This window comes from Natrix helvetica (genome assembly GCF_964273705.1).
Source record: "Natrix helvetica genome assembly, chromosome: 5".
Taxonomy (NCBI): domain Eukaryota; kingdom Metazoa; phylum Chordata; class Lepidosauria; order Squamata; family Natricidae; genus Natrix; species Natrix helvetica.
This window is the reverse complement of record NC_138551.1, coordinates 79,131,807-79,154,927: the sequence shown is the minus strand read 5'-3', so window position 1 is coordinate 79,154,927 and position 23,121 is coordinate 79,131,807. Positions and strand designations below refer to the sequence as shown.

The window sequence follows — 23,121 nt, the reverse complement described above, 5'->3', positions numbered from 1 at the left end:
TATAGCTATATTTTGTATTACTGTTTTAATATGACTGTACACCGCCCCGAGTCCTGTTTAGGAAAGGGTGCGGTTTATAAATTAAAGTTTATTTATTATTTATTATTTATATTCTGGAGGTGCAGGAGGGAGCAATTTAAATGATTAATTCCCTGGAATAGATGCCCTGATATGGAGCAATCGTAAAATGTGGCAGGAGCCAATTGTAATGCCAACTGCCATCGCAAATAGTTCTCTGCTAATTCCCCTTGAAATACAAACTGTATCCTAATGAACCACCTCCAGACTTGCCAAACAACACTCCCTGAAAGAAGAAAACACCTTGCTTCCTGCCACATTGGATTCCATGAAACAGTAAAGAAGAGGAGACACTTTTCAGCTCCATCTGGATCTTCCCTATCAGAATTGACCATTGACCTTGATGAATTGCCAAGCCCATCTCTACGCATGAGAGAAGGGGTGATTCTAATGGAAGGGTTCAAAGGAATGGGGTAAGGGATGAACAATTAAGGGAGGAGTTTCAGAAAGTATTGCTCAGTTTTGGGAAAGAAACACCTGGTTCTGTTTCTCAATGTGCCTACCTTGGAGGGCTGGCATAACCATCACTGTTGACCAAAATGCCTACAGATCTTACTACACAGCTGAAACTTGGCCTATGTCAAATATGGTGAAAAGTGCATGTGAAAGCCAGCATTCCAAGGAAGAAGCAGTTTGGCCTCTTTGCATATACAGGAATTAGTTTTGCAGCTCCTTCATTTCTTACTTCCATCACATCCAATATGATGCAACTCATTGTTATCAAGATTTTCATTTTCCTGGTTATCATGACAAGAAACATTTCTGTTTATATTCTGGTGGAAGCTGCTGAATCTTGTGAATTTTAAAAGTTTTCTCACTCACGAATCCAATTAATTTCATATCTATATTTCAAAAGAGAAAGCCTCAAACACTTTCTAATTTGGGAATCAGTAACAATATTTATAACAGACAGAAGAATTGGACGAGTTACATCATTGAAATCCACTCCCTATAAGAAGTTGGGACATCAAAAGGTGAAAGGACTTTAAAAGGCAGCGTCACTCAATCTTCTCACTTCTTAAAGCGGTGAACATTTTAATCTTTCCAGGCCCAGAGTTTCCCTCCAGGACAGCAAATAGATTCTGGTAAAAAATTCTTTTTTTCTTTATGCAGATTGTCTTGTTGATTTTTGTAGAACAGAAGACTTATAATGTTCTCTCTACTCAGCAACATTTTAAGGTTCTGAAAGCAATTTTAGCTATGATAGATCGTTGGCTTCTCGATAGATGCCAGCATTGCAATTGTTTGCTTTCATTTAAAGTAGCATTTCTAAACTTGATATGTTTAAACTTGCACATCCCTGAGTAACCTAGCCAGCCTGGCTGGCTAACTGGGGAGTTCTGGGACTTGAAGTCCACACATCCTAAACTTGTCAAATTTGAGAAACACTACTTTTAAAGGAACAAAGATTCCATTTTATTGGGAATACAGAATGTGTTTTTTCCTCAGGTTCTGAGACTTTGGCATACAAGGAACAGGGAATAAAAATTGAAAAAAATCTTTTGTCAGAGAAGATGGATAATGACTCCCTTCTTCAAACCCCCTCTTCTGACAAATGTCCACCAATTGTTTATCTAAATCAGTGTTTCTCAAACTTGGCGACTTTAAGTCCTGTGGACTTCAACTCCCAGAATCCCCCAGCCAGCATAGCTGGCTGGGGAATTCTGGGAGTTGAAGTCCACAGGACTTAAAGTCGCCAAGTTTGAGAAACACTGATCTAAATTCTTCTATACCCTGAACCTGTTTTTAAAAATTAATTCAAGAAGCTGTGATACTCCTAAAATTGTCTATTAAATGGATGTATGCCAGATTTGTACTAACATCACCGAGTTTATTTTGCTTAACCAAAATTCTAGAAAAGAATTTTAGCTGAAGAATATTCACGGAATCAGTAGGAAACATCTGTTTATTTTACCGTTGCATACATTTGCTTAATTTTATTGCTCCTGCATCACCCCTAATATGATTTTTTTTAAAAAAAAAAATCCATCCCTGTCCTTAGAGGTAAATACTTATTGCAGTGCAGAGTTTCTGGCAGAATTTACATGTCTAAATGCCAAATTAAGTCAAAAGTTTATTGTACCTTTAAGACCACCAGTGAAGTGAAAATAAAACAGGTAAAATTTGAAACATAAAACTAAAAAGAAATTGGTACACTTTTTCAAGCCCCCCCAAAAGACTGATCTGTAAAAAAAAGGGGGGGGTGTAGACCTGGGCAATTTGGAATGATGTGTCCAAAGATTGGCCAAGCTTTCTGTCAGATGATTTCTCCCACATACATCCCTGCGGCCAATTCGCTCTCACAGGGAGGGGCTTCTCCTGGTGCCGTCCACTAGGCAATGCCAACGGGCGACACCAAGGAGTAGGGCCTTCTCTGTGATGGGCCCAACCCTCTGGAATGACCTCCCCCCCGACATTAGAACCACCACTGACTTCCGCTCCTTCCGGCAGAAACTGAAGACTCACCTGTTCCGACTGGCTGGTCTGGCATAATTCTTAACGTCTACCTCCTGGCATATATATTTCCTACTGGTTTTTTAGGGGACTTAATTTTATAAGACACTGGGGTTTTAAACTTTTTATATTTTAAATTATTTATTTAGCAATTACAGTTCTGTCTATTTTATCCTCCTCTTATTTATGTATTTATCCATTTAATAATTTTTAATTGTTATTATGTATGATGTTTTTGATATGGACTGTACACCGCCCCGAGTCCCTTTTGGGAGAGGGGGCGGTCTAGAAGTGCTAATTAAATTAAATTAAATTAAAAAACAGGATAGATAAAAAATAATCTGGAATTCTCTGTAGAAAAAGCAATGAAGGACTGTTTGACTCAAGGACAAAGCACAGTAGTTTTAAGATTCCACCGTAATAAATGTTTCAGCTCTTTGGATTGCAACATATTGGGTATCAAATAACAGTATTATATAGAACCTTTCTGAGATTTTATTTTACATCATAAGTAGTTCAAATCTTAGGAGTTCTACGCTTGTTCCACAGTTTCTCCAACTAAAAGACTTCCCTCACGAAGGTAACCTCAATGTTTTCCAGGAGTGGGTGATATAGAGTAAATGCTCCTCCAGTCTCAGTGCTTGTACAAGTATGTGGGAATGACTTGTGACAGGCAGGGCGAAGAACCACAGCCTAGACAACAAATTTGAGTCCAAAGGATGGGTGAGGGTGGACAAAGCATCTCAGAAGGGACCCTCCCAAATTTTCAAGATAAGTAAAAATGAGGGACAGGAGAGGTGCTTTTGGACCTGCAAGATTCTGTTAATGTAACCCTAGAATAAAGCTAGTAATAGAGCTAATACCTGAAGTGGGTTCCTACTGGTTTGGCCCGATTTGGCCAAACCAGTAGTGGTATGCCAGCCTGGGTCTCAGAACCGGCAGCGACCCAGGCTGGCCACACCCTCGAACCAGTTCCCTGGTCGCCGCCATTTCCGCTGCCATCTTTTTTTAAAATTCTGCGCATGCGCAGAACAATTTTCATTGAACTGTGCATGTGTGCGAGCTGTGCACATGAGCGAACCAGAAGTAACATGGCTGAAACCCACCCCTGGCTAGTACCTCTCACTGTGCTTCTTGTTTGAATTACCTTACAATGCTAACAACAATCTTACACATCCCCTCCCATTTTTTTCCCTTCTGGGAAACTAGGGAGGATATCTTCTCAGATGCTTTCCCAACTCTTATCTCTTCTTCAGATTTAAATGTTATCAGACCATCATCTAAGACTGTAAATCTTTTTTCTGTCTCTCATAGTTTTCTTACATACCACAAACCATTATAGTTCTCTTATCAAATATATGACCCTCTGCCAGTGATGGGTTCCAGCAGTCTCTACTGCTGATTCTCTCAGGGACGCACCGTGCATGTGCATGCTTGATGTGCACTGCACATGCATGCGCAGTACTATAAAAATGTGCAGAATCCAAATACAAGGTGGCAGGAGAACTGATTTGGAGGCATAGCAGGCCTGGGTCACTGCCGGTTCCAAAAAAACCCGCCGCCAAGCTACTACTGGTTCAGCCGAACCGGTCCAAACCGGTAGGAACTCACCACTACCTCCTGCTTATAATTAAAACACAGGTATTTGAAGATAATATTCATATATTAGATTTATATGCCATTCATCTCCCAGCAATCTAGGACATTGCTTAAACTCATATGAATAGACATGAGACTGCAATATTAGTAAATATCAGTCCACGTCAAATTGTTCTTTTTAACAGGGACAACCCCAGAGCAGCTAAGCCCTTTATTCTAATTGCTAGTTACACAAGGATTACTTAATAGTTCCCAATTGTTACAACTTTTGTGTGGATATTTCTAGCAATGTCACTCATGATTTATTGGCATCAAACATTTCTCAATCTTCTAAACACCGCTTTTTTTATATATATAGGTACAAGATGTGGCTCTTATTTTTAGTGGTTTTTGCACTTCAAGGCATTTTATCTTCTCCGGAAATAGTGCTTCAAGCCAGAAATCCTGAAGTATACATGAACACTGTAAGTTGTAATTGTGTCAGTGGTGGGATATGACCGGTATGCCCTGGTACGGGCATACCACTGCCTGCTGGGAGCACCAGATACCGTTCCAGTGCAGTGCTCTGCCCGCATGCTCTCCTTATCCCTATTTGAGCCGACTGGGGCATTTGCGCATGTTCATGGGTCTGCCGAGCAGCTGGAGTGTCGCAGGTAGTGGGTATGCATGTGTATGCTGCGTGCATGCACTTGGTGGTCGCCCGGTCCCGGTTGCAACGGGAGCTGGAACCAGTGACGTGCAGTCAGGTGAGGCAAGTGAGGCACAGCCTCACCACTCTCATCATGAAAAAAAAAAGTAAAAGGAAAAAGCTGAGCTAGTTACTGCTTCACCGTGGATGACTCTGCTTAACTGTTAAAAAAAGCTGGAAAAGGTACGTGTGGGTTGGAGGGAGGGGGAGGAATTCAAACTTCATCCTCCTGGTGCTGTGCAGGGCTTTGGGCAAAGGCTGGAGGGAAGGACCCTGGCTCACTTGTGCTCTCCCTCCCCAAGAGTAGTTTGATTGCAGGCAGAGCGACGTTGTGGGGCCAGTGTGTGTGCTACAGCATGGCTCTTTGCCTGGCTTCCTGCCTCCTCCTGTGGTCTCCTCACTGGTGCTCTCCCTCCCCAAGTGTAGTGACTTCCTCCCCAGGCCCCCATTCATTTCTCTCTCTCACACACACAGCTGGATAAAACTATATAAAAATCTAGCCCAGCTTCACTGATTACAAGTTTGAAAAGGCAACGTGGCTCCACATGCAATCAAACTACACTTGGGGAGGGAGAGCACAAGCGAGCACTGAGGAGACCACAGGAGGAGGCAGGAAGCCAGGCAAAGAGCCATGCTGTAGTACACACACTTCCCCCCAGCCTCTTTCTTTTGGAAGGCTCGGCTCGGCTCCCCTCCGGCTTCTCTGCCTCTCCTCTCACCCCAGCCTGTCAGCAGGAGGTGGTGGGTGGGCTTTATTGTGTTCCAGGCATTTCCCACCCAGACAGCAGGCTGCATTTGCAATGGTGGAGGTGTTTGGGAAAGGCAGCAGGGGAATGGGGTGGATGGCAGAGGAGCTGCTTTCAAGCCACTGGAAAAGATATCCAATCCAACTTTTGTGTGTGTGGGGGTTTGTTTGAGAGTGAGTGAGAGAGGGAAGGGGTAGGAGAGATAGTCCAATCCAACTTCTCTCTCTCTCTCTCTCTCTCTCTCTCTCTCTCTCTCTCTCTGTGTGTGTGTGTGTGTGTGTGTGTGTGTGTGTGTGTGTGAGAGAGAGAGAGGGGGGGGAGTGTCAGGGAAAAAAATGCCCTGGGGAAATCTGAGATCAATGGACCGTGGCTGATTCCCTTCCGCATATCTTTTGAGATGTTGAGAAAAATAAAAGTCTTTAAAAGTATTCTAATTAATAAACAAACTTTAATAATAAAATAATAAAAGTAAATGAAACAGAAAATAACTAATGGTTACATTTTGATAATGAAAGCTCCGTCTGCCAAGTTGGCAGCCGAACAAAGAAGAAAGGAATTTTGGAATGTGTAACGCGTGCGCAATAAATCACTTTCAGATAACATTTTGTTTTATGACCTGCGCAATAAAGCTTTCTTAGTTTAACTCTTGAATGTCAGTTTAGGCAGTTCAGGCCTAGCAAACCTTTTAACATCGTGACAGGGAGGAAGGGAGAGAGGGAGGAAGGAGGGGAAGGAGAAGAAAAAGAAAAAGAAAGAAGGAGCAAAGGAGAAAAACAAATGCTGTCGCTTTAAATTGGAACTGAGCATGCCTGGCTGTGGAATTCTGGGAGTTGAAGTCCACAAGTCTAAAAATATTTGAAACCCAGCACTGTGTCAGTGCCTCACCAGTCATAAACTTCACCGCACGTCACTGGCTGGAACCCACCACTGAATTGTGTTGAATAAATGTTTGAAACAGGATTTCAAGTTATATATATACTGAATTCCAGAAAAGCAGAAAACGTTAAAAAAAATTAATAACCCTGCCTTGGTTTTGTTTAAGATGTAGCACAGAGAAACAGATGTCTTTCAAAATACTGTTCTCATAGCCTACAACAACAAATAACATTCGTGAACAACCCTGTTTCTTGACCTTCCCTTCCTCAAAGGGCTAATAGGAGCTGAAAATGACTAGAAAAAAATACAAATAAATTACCATAATTATTTATAAATAAACAAAACAAAGTCTTTCCAGGGACTTTAATTATTTCCATTATGGATCACTGATCTTCTAGGTTAAAAAGGGCATGGTGTTTTATTGATAGTAGCACTAGCAATAGCACTTATATATCACTTCGTAGTTCTTTACAGTGCTCTCTAAGCAGTTTACAGAGTCAGCCTATTGCCCCCAACAATCTGGGTCCTCATTGTACCAACCTCGGAAGGATGGAAGGCTGTGTCAACCTTGAGCCTGGTGAAACTTGAACTGCCTAAATTGCAGTCAGCTGGCAGTCAGCAGAAGTAGCCTGCAGTACTGTATTCTAACCACTGTGCCACCGCAATTCATGCATCCGTGTTCTCACATTTAAGATAATATAAACACATGAATTCTTCCAATCCTTTTCACATTTGATCTTCTACATTTTTAAAAATAAAAAAACAAAGAATCCTTTGGCTATTTCCAGACTTTTGTTAGGTGATTCTACACATTAATAATGCACCAATTGATAGGTAACATGATGCAGTTATCCTGAAATTTCCTTCAACAGAGCGAAATCACCCACCATAAAGGATACCAAGCTGAAGAATATGAAATAGCAACTTCTGATGGTTACATTCTCACTCTTAACAGAATTCCACATGGCAGAAAACAACATTGGAGCCCATGTAAGTAAAAATAAATAAGACTATACATTTTTCATGGGAGATATTTATGAAAAGTTTGTTTAGAAACTTTGGGGAAGGCCTATCTTATTCCATTGGAGTAGCCAACATAAGGTAACCAATTGTCTTCCAATTGACACAACTTTCAAATGTACTTTCAAATGATAGGTTGGAAGGCAGCATGGAGGGCTTCTAGCCATCTCCTTCCCAAGACCAGAAATGGGAGCATAATTTCCAGTTCTTTTTGAAGATTTTTGAAGATCAAAGAGATAGAACTTAGAAGTGCACATAAATTCATTCCTGTGCACATACATTTATTCCTAGGCATTTAGGATACTTATTCCTGCATTTTTTCAACATTGTGATACACACACACTAGCTCCATCATACATTGCCTTTAATATCCTTTATGCTAACACTCAACCCCTAGCAGATTAGATTTTGGAAATATGATCCTCAAAAGAAAAATGAATTCTATTTCATGGTGGAGAAAATGTTATTTTGTATTATTAGATAAGGAATGATAAATAATGGATTGAGTAGAGTGCATCATTAATATAATGACCAATTGATGAACTGTTCCCATGACCCCTTAATGATAAGCAGCATTCCTTTTATAGATACATGCTACCATTGACCATGGAAGACTAAAATCACATATATAATTTGTACATTTCAGCAAATTATGAATATTTTGCTCTGGTTTTGAGCAGCAGTCTAGATTCTAATATAAATTTGGGGATCTGAATGAAGAACTAAGGACCTACGCTGGTACTGAATCTAGAGTTGGTCCATATGCACAAGACTAACAAAATTGGATAGCCCACAAAATTTCAGGAACTGGTGTGAACAATAATGATGTTTGTGGTATCTTTTTACAGCAGGAAAACCAGTTGTGCTTTTACTGCATGGCTTATGTCTAGAAGGAAGATCATGGGTTGCAAACATGCCCAATCAAAGTCTTGGATTCATGCTAGCAGATGCAGGCTATGATGTCTGGATAGGAAACAACAGAGGCAATTCCTGGTCTCGAAAACATCAATACCTTACAACCCAGCAAGACCAGTATCATGCATACAGGTGATTTAAAACAGAATGTATAGACAGCCTTAGGATATGTAGGATTTTTTGTTTGCTTTTAATTGTATTTCTTAGACTTAATGTGGAACAGCTGTTTACCAGATTGCACAACACTATTCACAATTCCATGTGATTTAGCTGCATTTCCTATTTCCTTGTTCAAAATGCATGTTATTAAATTTTAAGGCTGTGTTACGAAGGAGAAATGATTGGCTTTTTTACTGTAAAATATAAGATTTAAACATTCAACAGCAAGAATGGAAGAGAACTTTTTGAAAACAATAGTTTGAAAGTTTGTCCTTAATTATTTGATATTAATCGACTGATTATGTTCTCCTTCATTGTGTGAATAACATTACACAACCAGTGGTTAAAATTAGTAACAAATAGGCTGTTCAGATTCTTATGTGTAACAGTGCACTATAAAGAAAAATCCATCCATTGGATTCATCCACTGACAAACTTTATGATATGGAGATTCAATACATCAAAACATTTTCTAGGAGTTAGGGAGGTATAGCAATTTTTACCTCTAATCAATGGAATGAAAAGTTCCATATACATGTGGGGTCTGAGAGTGATATGAACTATTTCCTTGCCCATGAATGTATGTGCAGAGTTCACAGCAGGGGTGTCTGTTCAGAGGAAGATTTTAAAAATTGACATGTCCCAAAGGTGCTTTTTCAGGAGGCAACTGGTTTTTTTGTTTTTCTTTGAAGATGTTTTTCACTTCTCATCCAAGAAGCTTCTTCAGCTCTGACTGGAGGGTGGGGAATGGAAAGATTTATACTCCTTGCAGACAGCTGGTCATTTGCATTCTTTTAGCGTATCATTGAGGCCACTTGGAGGTTTATCTGTGTCCTCAGGGTCACCTGAGTAGTCCAAATGAGTGTGGAGCCTTCTTGGCTGCAGGATATTTTTCTGTCCTATGTCCCTTCACCGTTGAAGACAGGTGCATGCTGTTGGGGATGAGTCTTTGTTGCCTGCATCTCAAAGTGAAGTGTAAATGGTTCTCGTAGTATGCAATTTTTTTGGAAATCTGTTCAGATTTGAAACACCATTTGAAATAGTTCATCCCAAAGTGCCTGGCTAAATGTCTATGAAGCTTCTTGGATGAGAAGCAAAATGTCTTCAAAGAAAAACAAGGAAGTCCAATTATCTCAGCACCTTTGAGACAACCATGACCTGGATGACTGTGAATTCCCATAGACATTTAAAAAATTGAAGTTGCAATAGCACCATTAAAGCCCCTGTCCCTCTCTTGTTAAATGCATTACATATATGATACATGTTTTTAAAAAAACCACACAGGACTTCAATCATGGTATGCTTGGCATACTGAGAGTTGAGAGAGCTAGACAAAGTCCTGCTTGATTGGATTGTCTTTGAAGTGAGGGACATTAACTTACAACGGTGGTTGTTAGTAAAGCCAAACCTCACTCTACAAACTGCATTAGATGACGTCAGAGTAACAGAATCATCTAACAAGTCCCCAGCAGCACTTCAAAAAGATGGCAGCCCGCCAGTTTCATGCCGCACTGTGCAGTGCATCATGGGAATGCCAAGAGCGAAGACTCAGAAGACATCGAGGAAGATGTGTGCCATCTCCCTTCGGAGTGGAAAAAAACAAACCTTGAGGCTGAGGAACAACACAGGTGCACCAGTTGTGGGGGAAACCATCTGAGAACAGACCTCAGTTTCAGGGACACTATATGCCAGAGGTGCGATCACAAGGGGCTTGCTGCCCCAGCCAACCAGCCTCGCATCATGCATGGCAACCAACCACACAGACAGGACCGCAGAGATCATCCAGACAAGAATCCTGGAAGCCCCGGTGGAAAAACAAACGAGCCACAGAGTCAACGGGGACGTACCAAACGACAATTGGGCAAGCCAGCACTCCCCGGATCAAGAAACTGCACATCACTATCCACCTTGAAGGATCGTCATGTGACACGGAGGTGGACACAGGGTCATCCATGACCATCATGTCCTGGACAACAATAAAAAGAGCGATCCCAAGCCTCCAGAAGAAGCACCTCAAATATCAATGGCTACAACTCAGCGACTATCAGGACTATCAGCACTGTCATAGAGTGCAGGACCTTCAGGGTACAATTTAAAAACTTTGACAAGCCACTAACATTAACAGTGGTCAGTGGCACCGTGCCAAACCTGCTCAGCCTGGATTGGTTCGAGTCCCTGGGCATGGGGGTGACTGGCATTCACTCCATAATCGATGACAGCTCAGATGAATTGATTAGAGAGTTGGGGAACATTGTCAGAGGAGGCCTGGGCAAGTATGTGAGGATGCCCATATCTTTTACTCTTGACCCCAAAATTGCCTCAATTCGGATGAAACCCTAGAGGGTTTCTTTCACCCTTCGGCCCAAAATTGATGAAGAATTGGATAAATTAATTGGTCAGGGAATTCTAGAGCCAATCAACCACACCCGTTGGGAGACCTCCATAGTAAACCAATCAAATAAAAAAATGTGGCTCTATCCACATTTGCGTGGATTATAAATGCACACTAAATAAGGCCCTACAGCAAAGCACCTATCCAGTGCCAATTGTGCAGTATTTGCTCCACTCCTTGGGACAGGGAAAGATCTTTGCTAAACTCGACCTGGCACAGGTCTACCAGAAACTGCCAGTAGATGGTGCTACAGCACAGGCCCAGACCATTGTAACGCATAGGGGTGCATTCAAATGCCATCAGTTACAATCTGGGGTCAGTGTGGCACCAGGACTTTTCCAGAATATTACGCAAAGATTATTGCAGGGCATCCTGGGGGTGGTGCTCTATTTTGACAATGCCCTGGTGTCCACAGCTAATAAAAAGCAACTCCTCAACCACCTGAGGGTTGTCCTCAGCAGGTTTCAGGAGGCTTGCTTCCGAATAAAAAAGAAGAAATGCTAAATTGCTGTGCCTAAGGTCAAGTTTCTGGTCAACGGCTCTGGGATACACACCACTAAAAGCAAAATAAAGCAATCCAGGACGCTCCACACCTTGCAAACAGACCGAGCTGCAGGACTTTCTAGGCTTACTACATTTCCAAGACTGAGTGGCTGTGGCTACCGGCACCTCGGTTCAGCCAGCTGATTCCATCACTGGCCATAGGGGGCGAACAATTGCCCCCTGTGGAATGGGCACGCAATTTGGGCGTCCTCCTAGATGCCTGGCTGTCAATGGATGACCATGTGGCAGCCGTGGCAAGGGGGGCGTTCCACCAGGTTCGCCTGGTGCGCCAATTGCACCTCCTTCTGGACCGGGATGCCCTACGCACGGTCACTCATCCACTGGTGACGTCTCGCCTGGACTACTGTAACACTCTCTACATGGGGCTTCCCTTGGGACGCGCCCGAAGACTGCAGCTAGTCCAGAACGCAGCCGCGCGGGTAGTCATGGGGAGTACCAGGTACTCCCACGTAACACCTCTCCTGCGCGAGCTGCACTGGCTGCCTGTGGTCTTTCGGGTGCGTTTCAAGGTCTTGATAATGATCTTTAAAGCGCTCCATGGCTCAGGACCTAGATACCTGCGGGATCGTATTCTGCACCATACATCCCTGCGGCCAATTCGCTCTCACAGGGAGGGGCTTCTCCTGGTGCCGTCCACTAGGCAATGCCAACGGGCGACACCGAGGAGTAGGGCCCTCTCTGTGATGGGCCCAACCCTCTGGAATGACCTCCCCCCCCGACATTAGAACCACTACTGACCTCCGCTCCTTCCGACAGAAATTGAAGACACACCTGTTTCGTCTGGCTGGCCTGGCATAATTATAACGTCTACCTCCTGGCATACATATTTTTTACTGGTTTTTAGAGGGATTGTCTCGTTTAAATTTAATCTTACAGGATATTGGGGTTTTAAATTTTGTATATTCTGATTTATTTACTTAGCTGTACAGTTTTGCATATCTTTTTATCCTCCTCTCATATACGTATATATGTATCTATTTATTTAATAATTTTAATTTGTTGTATTTCTGATACGGACTGTACACCACCCCGAGTCCCTTTCGGGAGAGGGGGCGGTATATAAGCGCTAAGAAATAAATAAATAATAAATAAATAAATAAATTTCTATAGCGTTTTTCTGCAGCAGAAGCCAATTTGAACTGCTGCACTGATTGCTGGGGTAAAAGGCAAAGTGGGCCTGGGGCCAAAATGAAGCCACTGCTTTTGCTGCCGTAAAGGAACAGCTGTCAACAGACAGCCTATCAATCCAATGCAACAAAACTATCCCCATTTTATCAACTTGCAATGTCTTCCTGTTTGGGGTAGGGACAGTCCTCATCCACTGAAGGCCCAACAGCATTAAGGCCCCAGTCACCTTTTATTCCAGAACTCTGTTAGTGGCAGAGAGGAAGTACCGCCAGTTGGACAGGGAAGCGCTGGCTGCGGTGGCTGGGGTCAAGCGGTTCCATGAGTATTTGTATGGTTGGGACTTTCAGCTCATCATGGACCATAAACTGCTGTTGGGACTACTGGTTGGCCCCACCCAAACTATCCTTTCACCACGAATGACCTGATGGACAATATTCTTAGTGGCCTATAGCTACTGACTAACCCACTGCCCTGAAAAGACCCTGGGGCATGCAGACACCCTCAGCAAATGCCCATTGCTGGAGCTCCTGGAAGCCCTTGCTCCCATCACCTCAGTCCTGCCAATAGACTGCCTAAACTCTGGCCCAATCACCTTGGCCGAAATTGCATGGCATACAGCCATGGCATACAACCAAAACCTTTACACAGGTTTTGAACTGGGTGTGGAGGGGGGGGCAAGGGCTGGTTGGCACCGAATTTAAACCATTTTTTGGTGAAACAGCATGAGCTATCAGCTCAAAAAGGGTGTCTACTGTCGGGGGACCAACTGATCATTCCTCCCAGTTTGAGAATGCTGGTATTAGAGGCATTGCATGTGGGGCATCTTGGGATTGTCAGGATGAAGGTGTTGGCAAGGAGTTATCTCTGATGGCCTAATATGGATGGGGAGATAGCAGAATGGGTCACCACCTGCACACCGTGTCAGGAATCCCTATCAGCACTACCTGTGGTGCCAGTGCACGAATAGGAAAGACCAAAAGTACCCTGGTCCAGGGTGCACATCACCTTTACAGGGCCAGTGCAAGGCCAAACATTTCTGATAGTGGTGGACGCATACTCGAAATGACTCGAGGTAATCCCTATGACCACCATAATAGCAGAGGTGGTCATCAAGGTATTGTGGAGACTTTTCTCCACACTTGGCCTGCCCGATATTTTGGTTTCAGACAATAGGCTCCAATTCAAGGCCACTCAATTTGAAACCTTCCTAGCAGAGCAAGGACTTCAGCACGCCCTAGTCGCAACTTTCCATCTATCCAGCAATGGCCAAGCAGAGTGAATGGTGTGACCTGCAAAAGAAACCCTATCTAGAATGGGCTCAGGTGATTGGCAAACCTACATCGATAATTTTTTCCTGGTACAACACTTCAACACTAACACCACCACGGGAAGAAGCCCTTCTGAACTACTAATGGATCGCTCGCTATGGTCTCAATTAGATTGGCTACACCTAGCTATTCTGCCAAGACACCTACCAATTCAACCAGCCAACTCCGATCATTTAGCATAGGGGATCGAATATATGCCCACAACTATGCTAAGGTGCTCTCTCTGAGGTGGTTCAAGTCACTGAGCCATGCTCATATAGGGTGGAACTAGAAGACGGCAGGCATTGGAGGAGGCACATAGACCAACTCCGGGGACGACTCAGGAACTCCGTCATTAGACAACCAGAAATAACTCCTAAAAAAGAAAACCAAATCCCTACCAAAATTAAACAATCACACACTCTCTCCACAGTGGACTCAAGCCTGAAGGAATGGGATCACACATAAAGAACCGGGCATACAGCAGTGCTCTGAAGGTGAACCGGTTCCATGTGCAGCTCAAGGGAAACTTCCAGGCAATTCCATTGGAGGATCCAGGAGTGGCAGCAAACCCAACCGAACAGATTGCTGCCACCACACCAACTGAGCTGCGCAGGTCCAAAAGAGCCCACAGATGCCCCGCCTACTTACAGGACTACATAAGCTGAGCTAAACACTGATTGGGTAATGCTCTACGTCAGAGGTGAAAGGTGTTAAGTATTCACAGCGAAGCAAGTAGGCTTCACTCAGGTCCGCCATTCCGGCAGGAAACTAGTTTAATTGTGATTGGTCGAGCCATCTGGCAGCTCCCTATAAAAGGGCGAGTTGTCAGACAGGCTGGCTGCTGGGTTGTACATAGTTGTTAAATAAAGAGCTGTTTGTTGCTGAGCCTTGAGTCCTGCCTCTTTCATTCACCCAATCTAACAAAGACCATCCTCTCATATTTTTAGGACACCCCAGACACATTTGATTCAAAGTATGTTTATTTCTACAATGATCTCAATACTTATTGTTATCCATCTTTGCAAGGGATGGTTCAATCTATCTATATTATGTTGAAATTCTATTGATTGAATTAGAGAGCTCATAAAAACAGTATCAATTATCTCATGTAATATGAATTGCCTATTATGTCTTACAGTTTTGATGAAATGGCCAGATATGACCTCCCAGCAATGATTTCTTTTATTGTGGAAAAAACAAGAAATTCCAAGATACATTTAGTGGGCTACTCTCAAGGTGCCACTCTAGGTATATTATAGAAACCCCTTCTACACAAACTACATGCAGCTGTAGTTGTATAGCATCTATCCATGACAGAATGGCAAAAGTTAGACATAGATGGAGATATTATAAAATTTGAATGACATTAATATTTGCTTATTTCATACATGCTTTTAGATATATTGCTTCAGAAAATCCAGGATAAAACACGTTAATTTCTCTAACATAGGATAAAAGCTTAACCAAGCCTTTCTGATTTGGATTTTAAAATAATCTACTTTTTAGTCTTCAGAAAGACTCTTAAAAACGCTTAACGTTTTTTGTAATGCAACTTTCTGAAATTAAGTAACATTATGTTACTAAAAAGTCAATAAAGTGTTACAAAATAAGGAAGTTGGTTGTTGCAGAATAGTTCAGTGGAGAGCAACATATTGCCCAAGGGACCCACAACTTCCTCAAGTAGCATTAGCAGAACTCCATAACCAAATCATTTTAAAGTGGCCCAAATCTCATGAGATTGCCAAACAATATTTTAGACAAAAATGTCCCAGTCTTATGGTATTTAATTATCAGAGTGCCATTGCACAAGGTCTTGAAACTTGTGCAATCTCACCACTTTTAATGATGTCATAAATTGTATGTGTGTTTGTGTGTGTGTATGTGTGTGTGTATGTATGTATGTATATACATATATATATACATACAGACACACAGACACAGACACAGAGACACACACAGAGACACACACATGTAAGTATGTATGTATGTATGTATGTATGTATGTATGTATGTATGTATGTACAGTATGTATGTATGTATGTATGTATGTATGTATGTATGTATGCATGTATGTATCTATGTATGTATCAGTGGTGGGTTCTGGATCCCATTGCAACCAGTACGGTATAATGGGATCCAGTGTCCCCCATGTCCTTACCTCTGTGATGCCTCTGTGATGCTCCAGCTGCTCGGCGGAGCATCGTGCAGGCACCATATGCTCCATGCACATGCGCGGAAGTGCCAAAGAGCTCAAATACAGGTAAGGAGCTCGGGCTTCTGGCAGGCACCAGTACACCCATTCCTGGGCATACCACCTGCAGCCCATCACTGATATACACACACATACATACATACATACAATTTACATAATGGTATTTGCTGCCTAAAAAGATTGCTGATTCTAGAATAGTTGAATTACTTTGGAGTGGTTTTGAAATAAGTGATAGATCGCGTTCAGATGGCTTATTTCCATTTTTAAAAAATTCTTCCAGAGATTGTGCTATAAGCAAATCTGTGAATTGAATGCCATTGATTCCTTGGCAGAAGAAATGCAAGCTAATATTTGTTCAATTCTAAAGGATGAGAGGAACTTCTCATTAATGAGTAAAAATTCCCTTGCCTTTCTAGATTAGGCCTGTGATCATATTGCAATATTCCATGTTTCATTTGCCTTTTTTTTGTCCTAAGTATTTGTAATTTGAAAATCCTGCATATGAACATTAGTTTGGATCAGGAATCTATCCCCCTACTCCCAAATAAATCTATCCTGGTTCTTTTACTTCTATTAATTGTGCTTAGAGTTTCACCTAAAATATGGACTCTGGAAAAATGTGGGTTTTTAAGGTTAATATTTTGGGTCTGTATTCTCAGGTTTGATTGCACTTTCATCCATGCCACATGTGGCTGAAAAGATAAAAATGTTCCATGCTTTGTCTCCAGCAACCACAATAAAGAATTCTCAATCTCCAATAGCCAAATTACTATTCCTGCCAGATGCTGTATTAAAGGTATTTGACGTACAATGTGATGGTAGTAGCAAAGATGACTTAATTACTGTTTCCCTATAACACATTGATTCAACTCTGAGTACATAACTTTTTAATTTTGGACTGCTTTAATATTTGTTGTCTGGGGGAATCCCTGCTACATAAAATGGAATGTCCTTCAATATTGGACCATTTATGGCCCAATCTTTCTTCTAGAAATACTTACTAGGCAAAAACTAAAATGTGGGGGCATTTTAATACACTATCCTATGCTTCTGCTGATCTGAGCTTTCTTGAAATACAATATTGAAATAGTTGGGCCATTATTAAGAATTAACCAACATCAAGAGTTGGCTACTAACATTGGAATGGCGACACATTTTTTTAAGTTCACATCTGACTACACTTTTCTCTAATTTTTTTGTTTTCTGACTAATTGAAGAAACAAAATTTACTTGTCATTGAAAATGTCCACGGTTCCAGGTTTTGCACTATAGCAAATCAATATTATATTTATTGGGGGGGAAATATTGGGGAAAGAGTTTTAAAATCCTTTAATATGAGGGAACCTCGCTTGCAAAAATACTAGAGCTTTAAAATGTTTCTCTTTCAAGAAAGAGGAACCAAAATGCACCCAAATTCTCAAGGCTGAGGGACCAAATTTAGCAGATCTACAGAAATGAGAAACTGGCAAAAAACCAACACAATAATAACCCACAAACAAACCGCAGATGCAAACAGCTTTTCTCTTAAAAAGAAGAGCAGCCTATGCTCATATTGAAAGTGGATAGCTTTTTGTTATCCGTGATGCAAGTAGCTCTTACTCAAGTAGGCTGGAAACCTGATTTGTTTATTTGGCCTAGATGGTTTTCTTCCTCCTCCACTGAATAATCTGGCATTGTGAGGTAGATCAGGAATGGGAGAATTATTCTGCTGATAAAATCATTACAATAGCAGCCTTTCTAGTAGAGCAGGCTGGCAGCCCTTGCCTCCCAAGCTGTGAATAAGTCCTCTCACTTGTCCTGAGGAGGAGAAAAATGAGGGTTGGCTCAGAAACTCTGGCATTTGAAACATGCAAGTCTTAAAGCTGTCAAGTTACAAGACCCTTGCACCCCTAACCTTTTAGAAAAAAACTCCAGAGGTGTTCAAACTTGATAGATTTAAGACTTGTGGACTTCAACTCCCAGAATTCCTCCTCTCACTCTTCATCTTGATGATGTGTTGATGGGCAGGGGGAGGAAGTTGGAACCGGTTCTAAATGGAACTATAGATTTGTGGAACCCCTTCTTTAGAAGCGATTAGAATGGCAGGAACCCACCCCTGGTGCACATGCACAGAACTAAAAAATGCTTCTGCTCATGCGCAGAAGCCAAAACAAGATGGCGGCACCTATGGAATCCACCTCTGAAGGTACATTTTCCTCCCATCACCTTTACAAGAAATTAGATAAAGTCACTTCCAACATGCTTGGCATGCCCACATTCCTTTTGTGGGACCAGCTGTCTCTTATCTGTTCCCCTGGATGAGGCTCTTCCCCCACGTCATTCCCAGGTACCCTTGCACAGAATGTTGACAGTCCTTTCAGTCTGGTGCTGACTGTGTTCACCATACGTCCATCTGAAACAGCGTTCTTTCAGGAAATGAAAGGAAAATGCACTTTTGGAAGGGGCATTTAAATTTCTCCAGGTGAAATCCTGAGATATGAAGGTGCATTCACTTAATTATTTCTAAATAATTAATTGCAGTGATTTGCATGGTTAGAGTGAAACCTGGCATTGGGTATTTCTCTCACACCCAGCTCTTCCAAGCTATTTGCTTTGAAACAAAGTCCTCACGCTCCCATCCTCATTAATAGGAGAAGCCAAACTCTAGAACAGAGGTCAAACTTGATTTCATTGAGGGCTGCATCAAGTGTTTGACCTCGAAGGCTGAGGTAGGTGTGGCCAGATTGACATCACTCATGTCGGGGGCACCTGTGGTGCCCGAGAACTCTGCCAGCAAAAACAGGCTCCTGAGCTACATTTTCAGCCACGATGGCCTCCTGCTGCCCTCTGCCAGTGAAAACAGAGCTCTGTTTTTGCTGGTAGAAAGTGGCAGGGGGCCGTCGTGGCTAAAAACAGAGCCTGGGAGGACCAAATGCAGCCCTCCCAAGCTATGTATTTGCTGGCAGGGGCACCATGGGCCGGTCCTTTGCTATTTCTAGGATGGCCCCATGGGTCAAATCGAAGCACCCCATGGGCCGGATCCAGCCCCTGGACCTTGAGTTTGACATCCCTGCTCTAGAACATTGATAGAGCCATTCATCCATATCAATGTAACTATATATAATATTAATATATTTACAGGTTGTTTTGGGCAGAAGGGATTTTCTACTGAGAAATGAGATTTCGAGAAAAATGGTCATCCGCATATGCAGCTCCAAAATTTACAACCAACTCTGCTCCAACTTTATTTCATTAATTGGAGGATATAATCAGAAGAGTCTAAATTTGGTATGTGTCAAGTAAAATGTATTTTAGCTGTCTGAAATTTCTTCAGACCATCTCACAGAGATTAAAAATCTAACTGTTCTCATGAACTTCCATGTCTTACGTAATGGGAACTGAGCTATCTTAATTAACAGGTAGCATAAACTTCATCGCAGCTTTTGCAATCTTGTACATTCTGCAAGAGTGGCTCCTTCTATTTAGCTCCTTACCCAATTCATATAGGAGGAAGGGAAAAAAAGCTTTACCATAAATTAAATTACATTAAATTGAACTAAACTCCGTAAATAAATTAAGCTGCAGCTCAGGAGGATTATTAGCATAACTATTCCATGTATCACCATTAAGAAAATTGGAAAATTACTTCACTGCTCCATTTCAGTAATCAAAATATCTGTTGCAGAGCCGCATGGATGTTTACTTCTCATACTTTCCAGATTCAACATCCGTTCAAAATATACTCCATTGGGGACAGGTAAAGTATCTCAAAATCCAATATTGTTTTTCAGGATTTTATATGATTATAAAAAGAGTCACGGTGGTGCAGTGGTTAGACTACAGTACTGCAGGATACTTCTTCTGAGTACCGACTGACTGCAATTTGCCAGTTGGACTCTCGCCAGGCTCAAGGTTGTCTCAGCCTTCCATCCTTCTGAGGTCGGTAAAATGAGGACCCAGATTTTTGGGGACTATATGCCGTCCCTGTAAACTTCTTAGAGAGGCCTGTAAAAGCACTGTAAAGTGGTGTATAAGTCGAATTGCTATTGCTATTAAACTTTATAGGAACTGTAAAGGCCTGAACTGAGGGGAGGAGAAACAAGTTTGTTTTGTGAGGTGGCAGGAGCTGCCGAGGGAGTATAATTTCCAGGACAGCCTCACAGGCCAAGACCAACGCACCTCATGGTCTGGATCCAGCCCCCTGGGCCTTAAGTTTGACACCCCTGCATTAGAGCATTATTGGTGTCACTTGTAACAGAAAGTTCTACTGATCTTGGGTCTGCCTAAATTCTTTGATCAGTGTTTAAACCTATACTTTCAGTAGTCATGTGTTTAGTATAATAAAACACCAGAATTTGGAATCATTTATAATTCCTTTCCTCCCTTTCCCTCCCTCTTTCTCTCTCTCGCTCTCCTCCTCCCTCCCTCCTTCTCTCTCTTCCTCTCCTTCCCTCCCTCCCTCTCCCTCTGTCCCCTATCTCTCCCTCTCTCTTTCTCTCTTCCTCTCCTCCTCCTTCCCTTACCTCTTCGCTCTTTCTAAAATCTAGACATACAAAACAGGACAATTTAGAGCTTTTGATTATGGGGATGGAAACAAGGAGAGATACAATCAGGTAAGATTTATCTGACCTAATTAAAGTTCTCTGTCTCTTCAGCAAGTACAACAGGAGCTTGTAAATGACTGTGTTGTCCTTGACTAGCTGCAACTGCTTTTGTGCATATTACTAAGAAACAAAATGATGGCAACTCATGTACAATACAATATACAGAGTTCGATGCATAGCTATTAAAACCCAACAGTCATTGAGGAGCCATGCATTCACAGCCAAAGGATAAATTTGTTTCCCTGTTTGCGTAATTTTTTGAAAATGTCTCAAACTGCTTTCACCCCAATGAACTTCAGGCAAGCATGTTATCTGTGCAGATCAAAGTCTTACTGTGGTGATCAAAGTCCATCATAATTTATATGATACCCTTTAACATTTATTTAATATGAATTTTATTCATCTGATTTGGTTGCCATACAACTCCAATCAATTCCAGCAGCTCAAAGCAAAACAACAAAATAACAAATATGAAGTCAGATTGGAACACAAAGCAATAAACAGAATGGTGCTTCCAGTCAATAATACCAAGCATATCATACACCCAAAAAGGGACTCTAATCATCTTACTCTGTGGTATGTGCACATCTGAGTTGTGGTGGCTCTGTGGTTAGAATGCAGTACTGCAGGCTACTTCTGCTGGCTGCTGGCTGCTGACTGCCAGCAGTTTGGCAGATTCTTGGCAGCAGTATGCTGACTGTGAAAACTGCTTAGAGGGAACTGTAAAGTACTGTGAAACGCAGAGATGGGTTGCTCCCAGTTTGGCCAAACTGGTAGTGGTTTTTTGGTCTGGGTCGCTGCCTATTCTGCGACCTAGTTCCCTGTTCCCTGCTGCCATTGCTGACATGCTGTTTTGTAGTGCGTGTGTGTGTGTGCAGTTCACTGTAAATTGTTTTGCGCATGTGTGAAGAACAATTTACATTGAACTGCGTGCGCGCGCAAAGCAAACCAGTAGTAAAACTGGGAGCAACCCACCTCTGGTGAAGTGGTACATAAGTCTAAGTGCTCTTGATATTGCTATTAGTCGAAGGTCTGGAAGAACTGACCTTCTTTAAGGCCCTCTGGAGGGTGATTAAAATAACTATTGTCTCATTCTTGTTTTCTCAGGATACCACACTCACTGTGCAAAGATTTCTAGCATTGTAAATATTGTTTCTATTGTTTTCTATTGTTCTATTGTTTTCTATTGTTTCTATTTGTTCTAACTAAATTACCATGATCAAATATTAAGATATTCACCTCCTCTTGCACCTAGAAAGATTCATGCTAGCTTCTCAATAGGCAGTTTGTATTTAATATGCTATTTTGTGTGCAAAACCCTTCAGTTGGCTTATTTTTGTCTTTTTAGGATGAGCCGCCATCTTACAAAGTAGAACGCATTACAGTACCAATAAGTGTATGGTATGCAGAGAATGACCACTTAGTGACACCCGACAGTGTCAAAGCATTAATTAACCAGCTCCGTAATGTTGTCTACAAAGCTAGCTTATCTGGTTGGAATCACTTTGATTTTATTTGGGGCCTTGATGCTTCTAAGAGAGTTTACAGTCCTCTTATTAAATTGATATCCTTACATACATAGTAATGTAAATTTGTATAAATTAAAAAAAAACCTACTGGATTTTTCGGAGTATAAGACGCACCAAGATTTTGAAGAGGCAAATTTTTTAAAAAATGTTTTACGACCTGTTTTTGTCAAAAAAAGAGCATGCATATCCTTTAGGAGGCTTATAGACTGCTCCTGGTGGGAAAATGAGCAAAAGCAACCCATTTTTTGCTCATTTTTGCCCTCCCCAGCCCCCAGGAGCACTCTGGAAGCCTCCTAAAGGCAATGCACAGCCATTTTTGCAAAGGGGGCGGGGTTTCGGGAGGCCAAAAATTCTGTATTCAGTGTATAAGACTCACCCAGATTTTCACCCTCTTTTTTGAGGGAAAAAGGTGCATCTTATACTCCGAAAAATACTGTACTTTTCCTTTATGTTTGTCAGAAATTGGTGATATAAAAATGTTATTACTGCTAGCAGTAACAAAAAGGATTTTGAAAATCATGGGAGATTGCTTACTGAATGTTGCTTTTCATCATATTTTGTTATAATATGTGCTTATATCCCAGGCTGGCCAAATACTCATGCTCTAAAAAAGTCAAGGTCTGTAAAGGATCTGTACAATACATGGAAATCTTGGAGTTACAGTAGTTAACTGTACTGCTTTTAATCACACTGCAAAAACATTTTGCTACTTGATGGTGTCCTTCTCATAAAGAAGCGAAGAAGAATTGATTTTTGGATCTTATTTCATTACTCTGTGTGACACAGTCCTATCTGATTGTAGTTGGCTAGTCTAGAGAAAGCAGAGTTCATCATCCAACAGTTTCTTGCCATTTCTCACCCTATTATA

General features: G+C 41.8%; 1 protein-coding gene across 1 annotated transcript; it reads left to right on the top strand.

The window, feature by feature from the left end:
* Window positions 1-1,081: 1,081 nt before the first annotated feature.
* LOC309393728 (lipase member M-like) lies at window positions 1,082-22,306 on the top strand (the record flags this gene model as incomplete). The annotated part of the gene is made up of 10 exons (XM_081956223.1): window positions 1,082-1,163; window positions 4,490-4,595; window positions 7,314-7,431; window positions 8,310-8,508; window positions 15,068-15,177; window positions 16,801-16,937; window positions 19,262-19,408; window positions 19,806-19,877; window positions 20,668-20,733; window positions 22,073-22,306. Exons 2-10 carry the CDS (start codon window positions 4,497-4,499, stop codon window positions 22,304-22,306), a joined length of 1,182 nt encoding a protein of 393 aa, XP_081812349.1. The 5' UTR covers window positions 1,082-1,163; window positions 4,490-4,496.
* Between the last annotated feature and the right edge of the window lie 815 nt (window positions 22,307-23,121).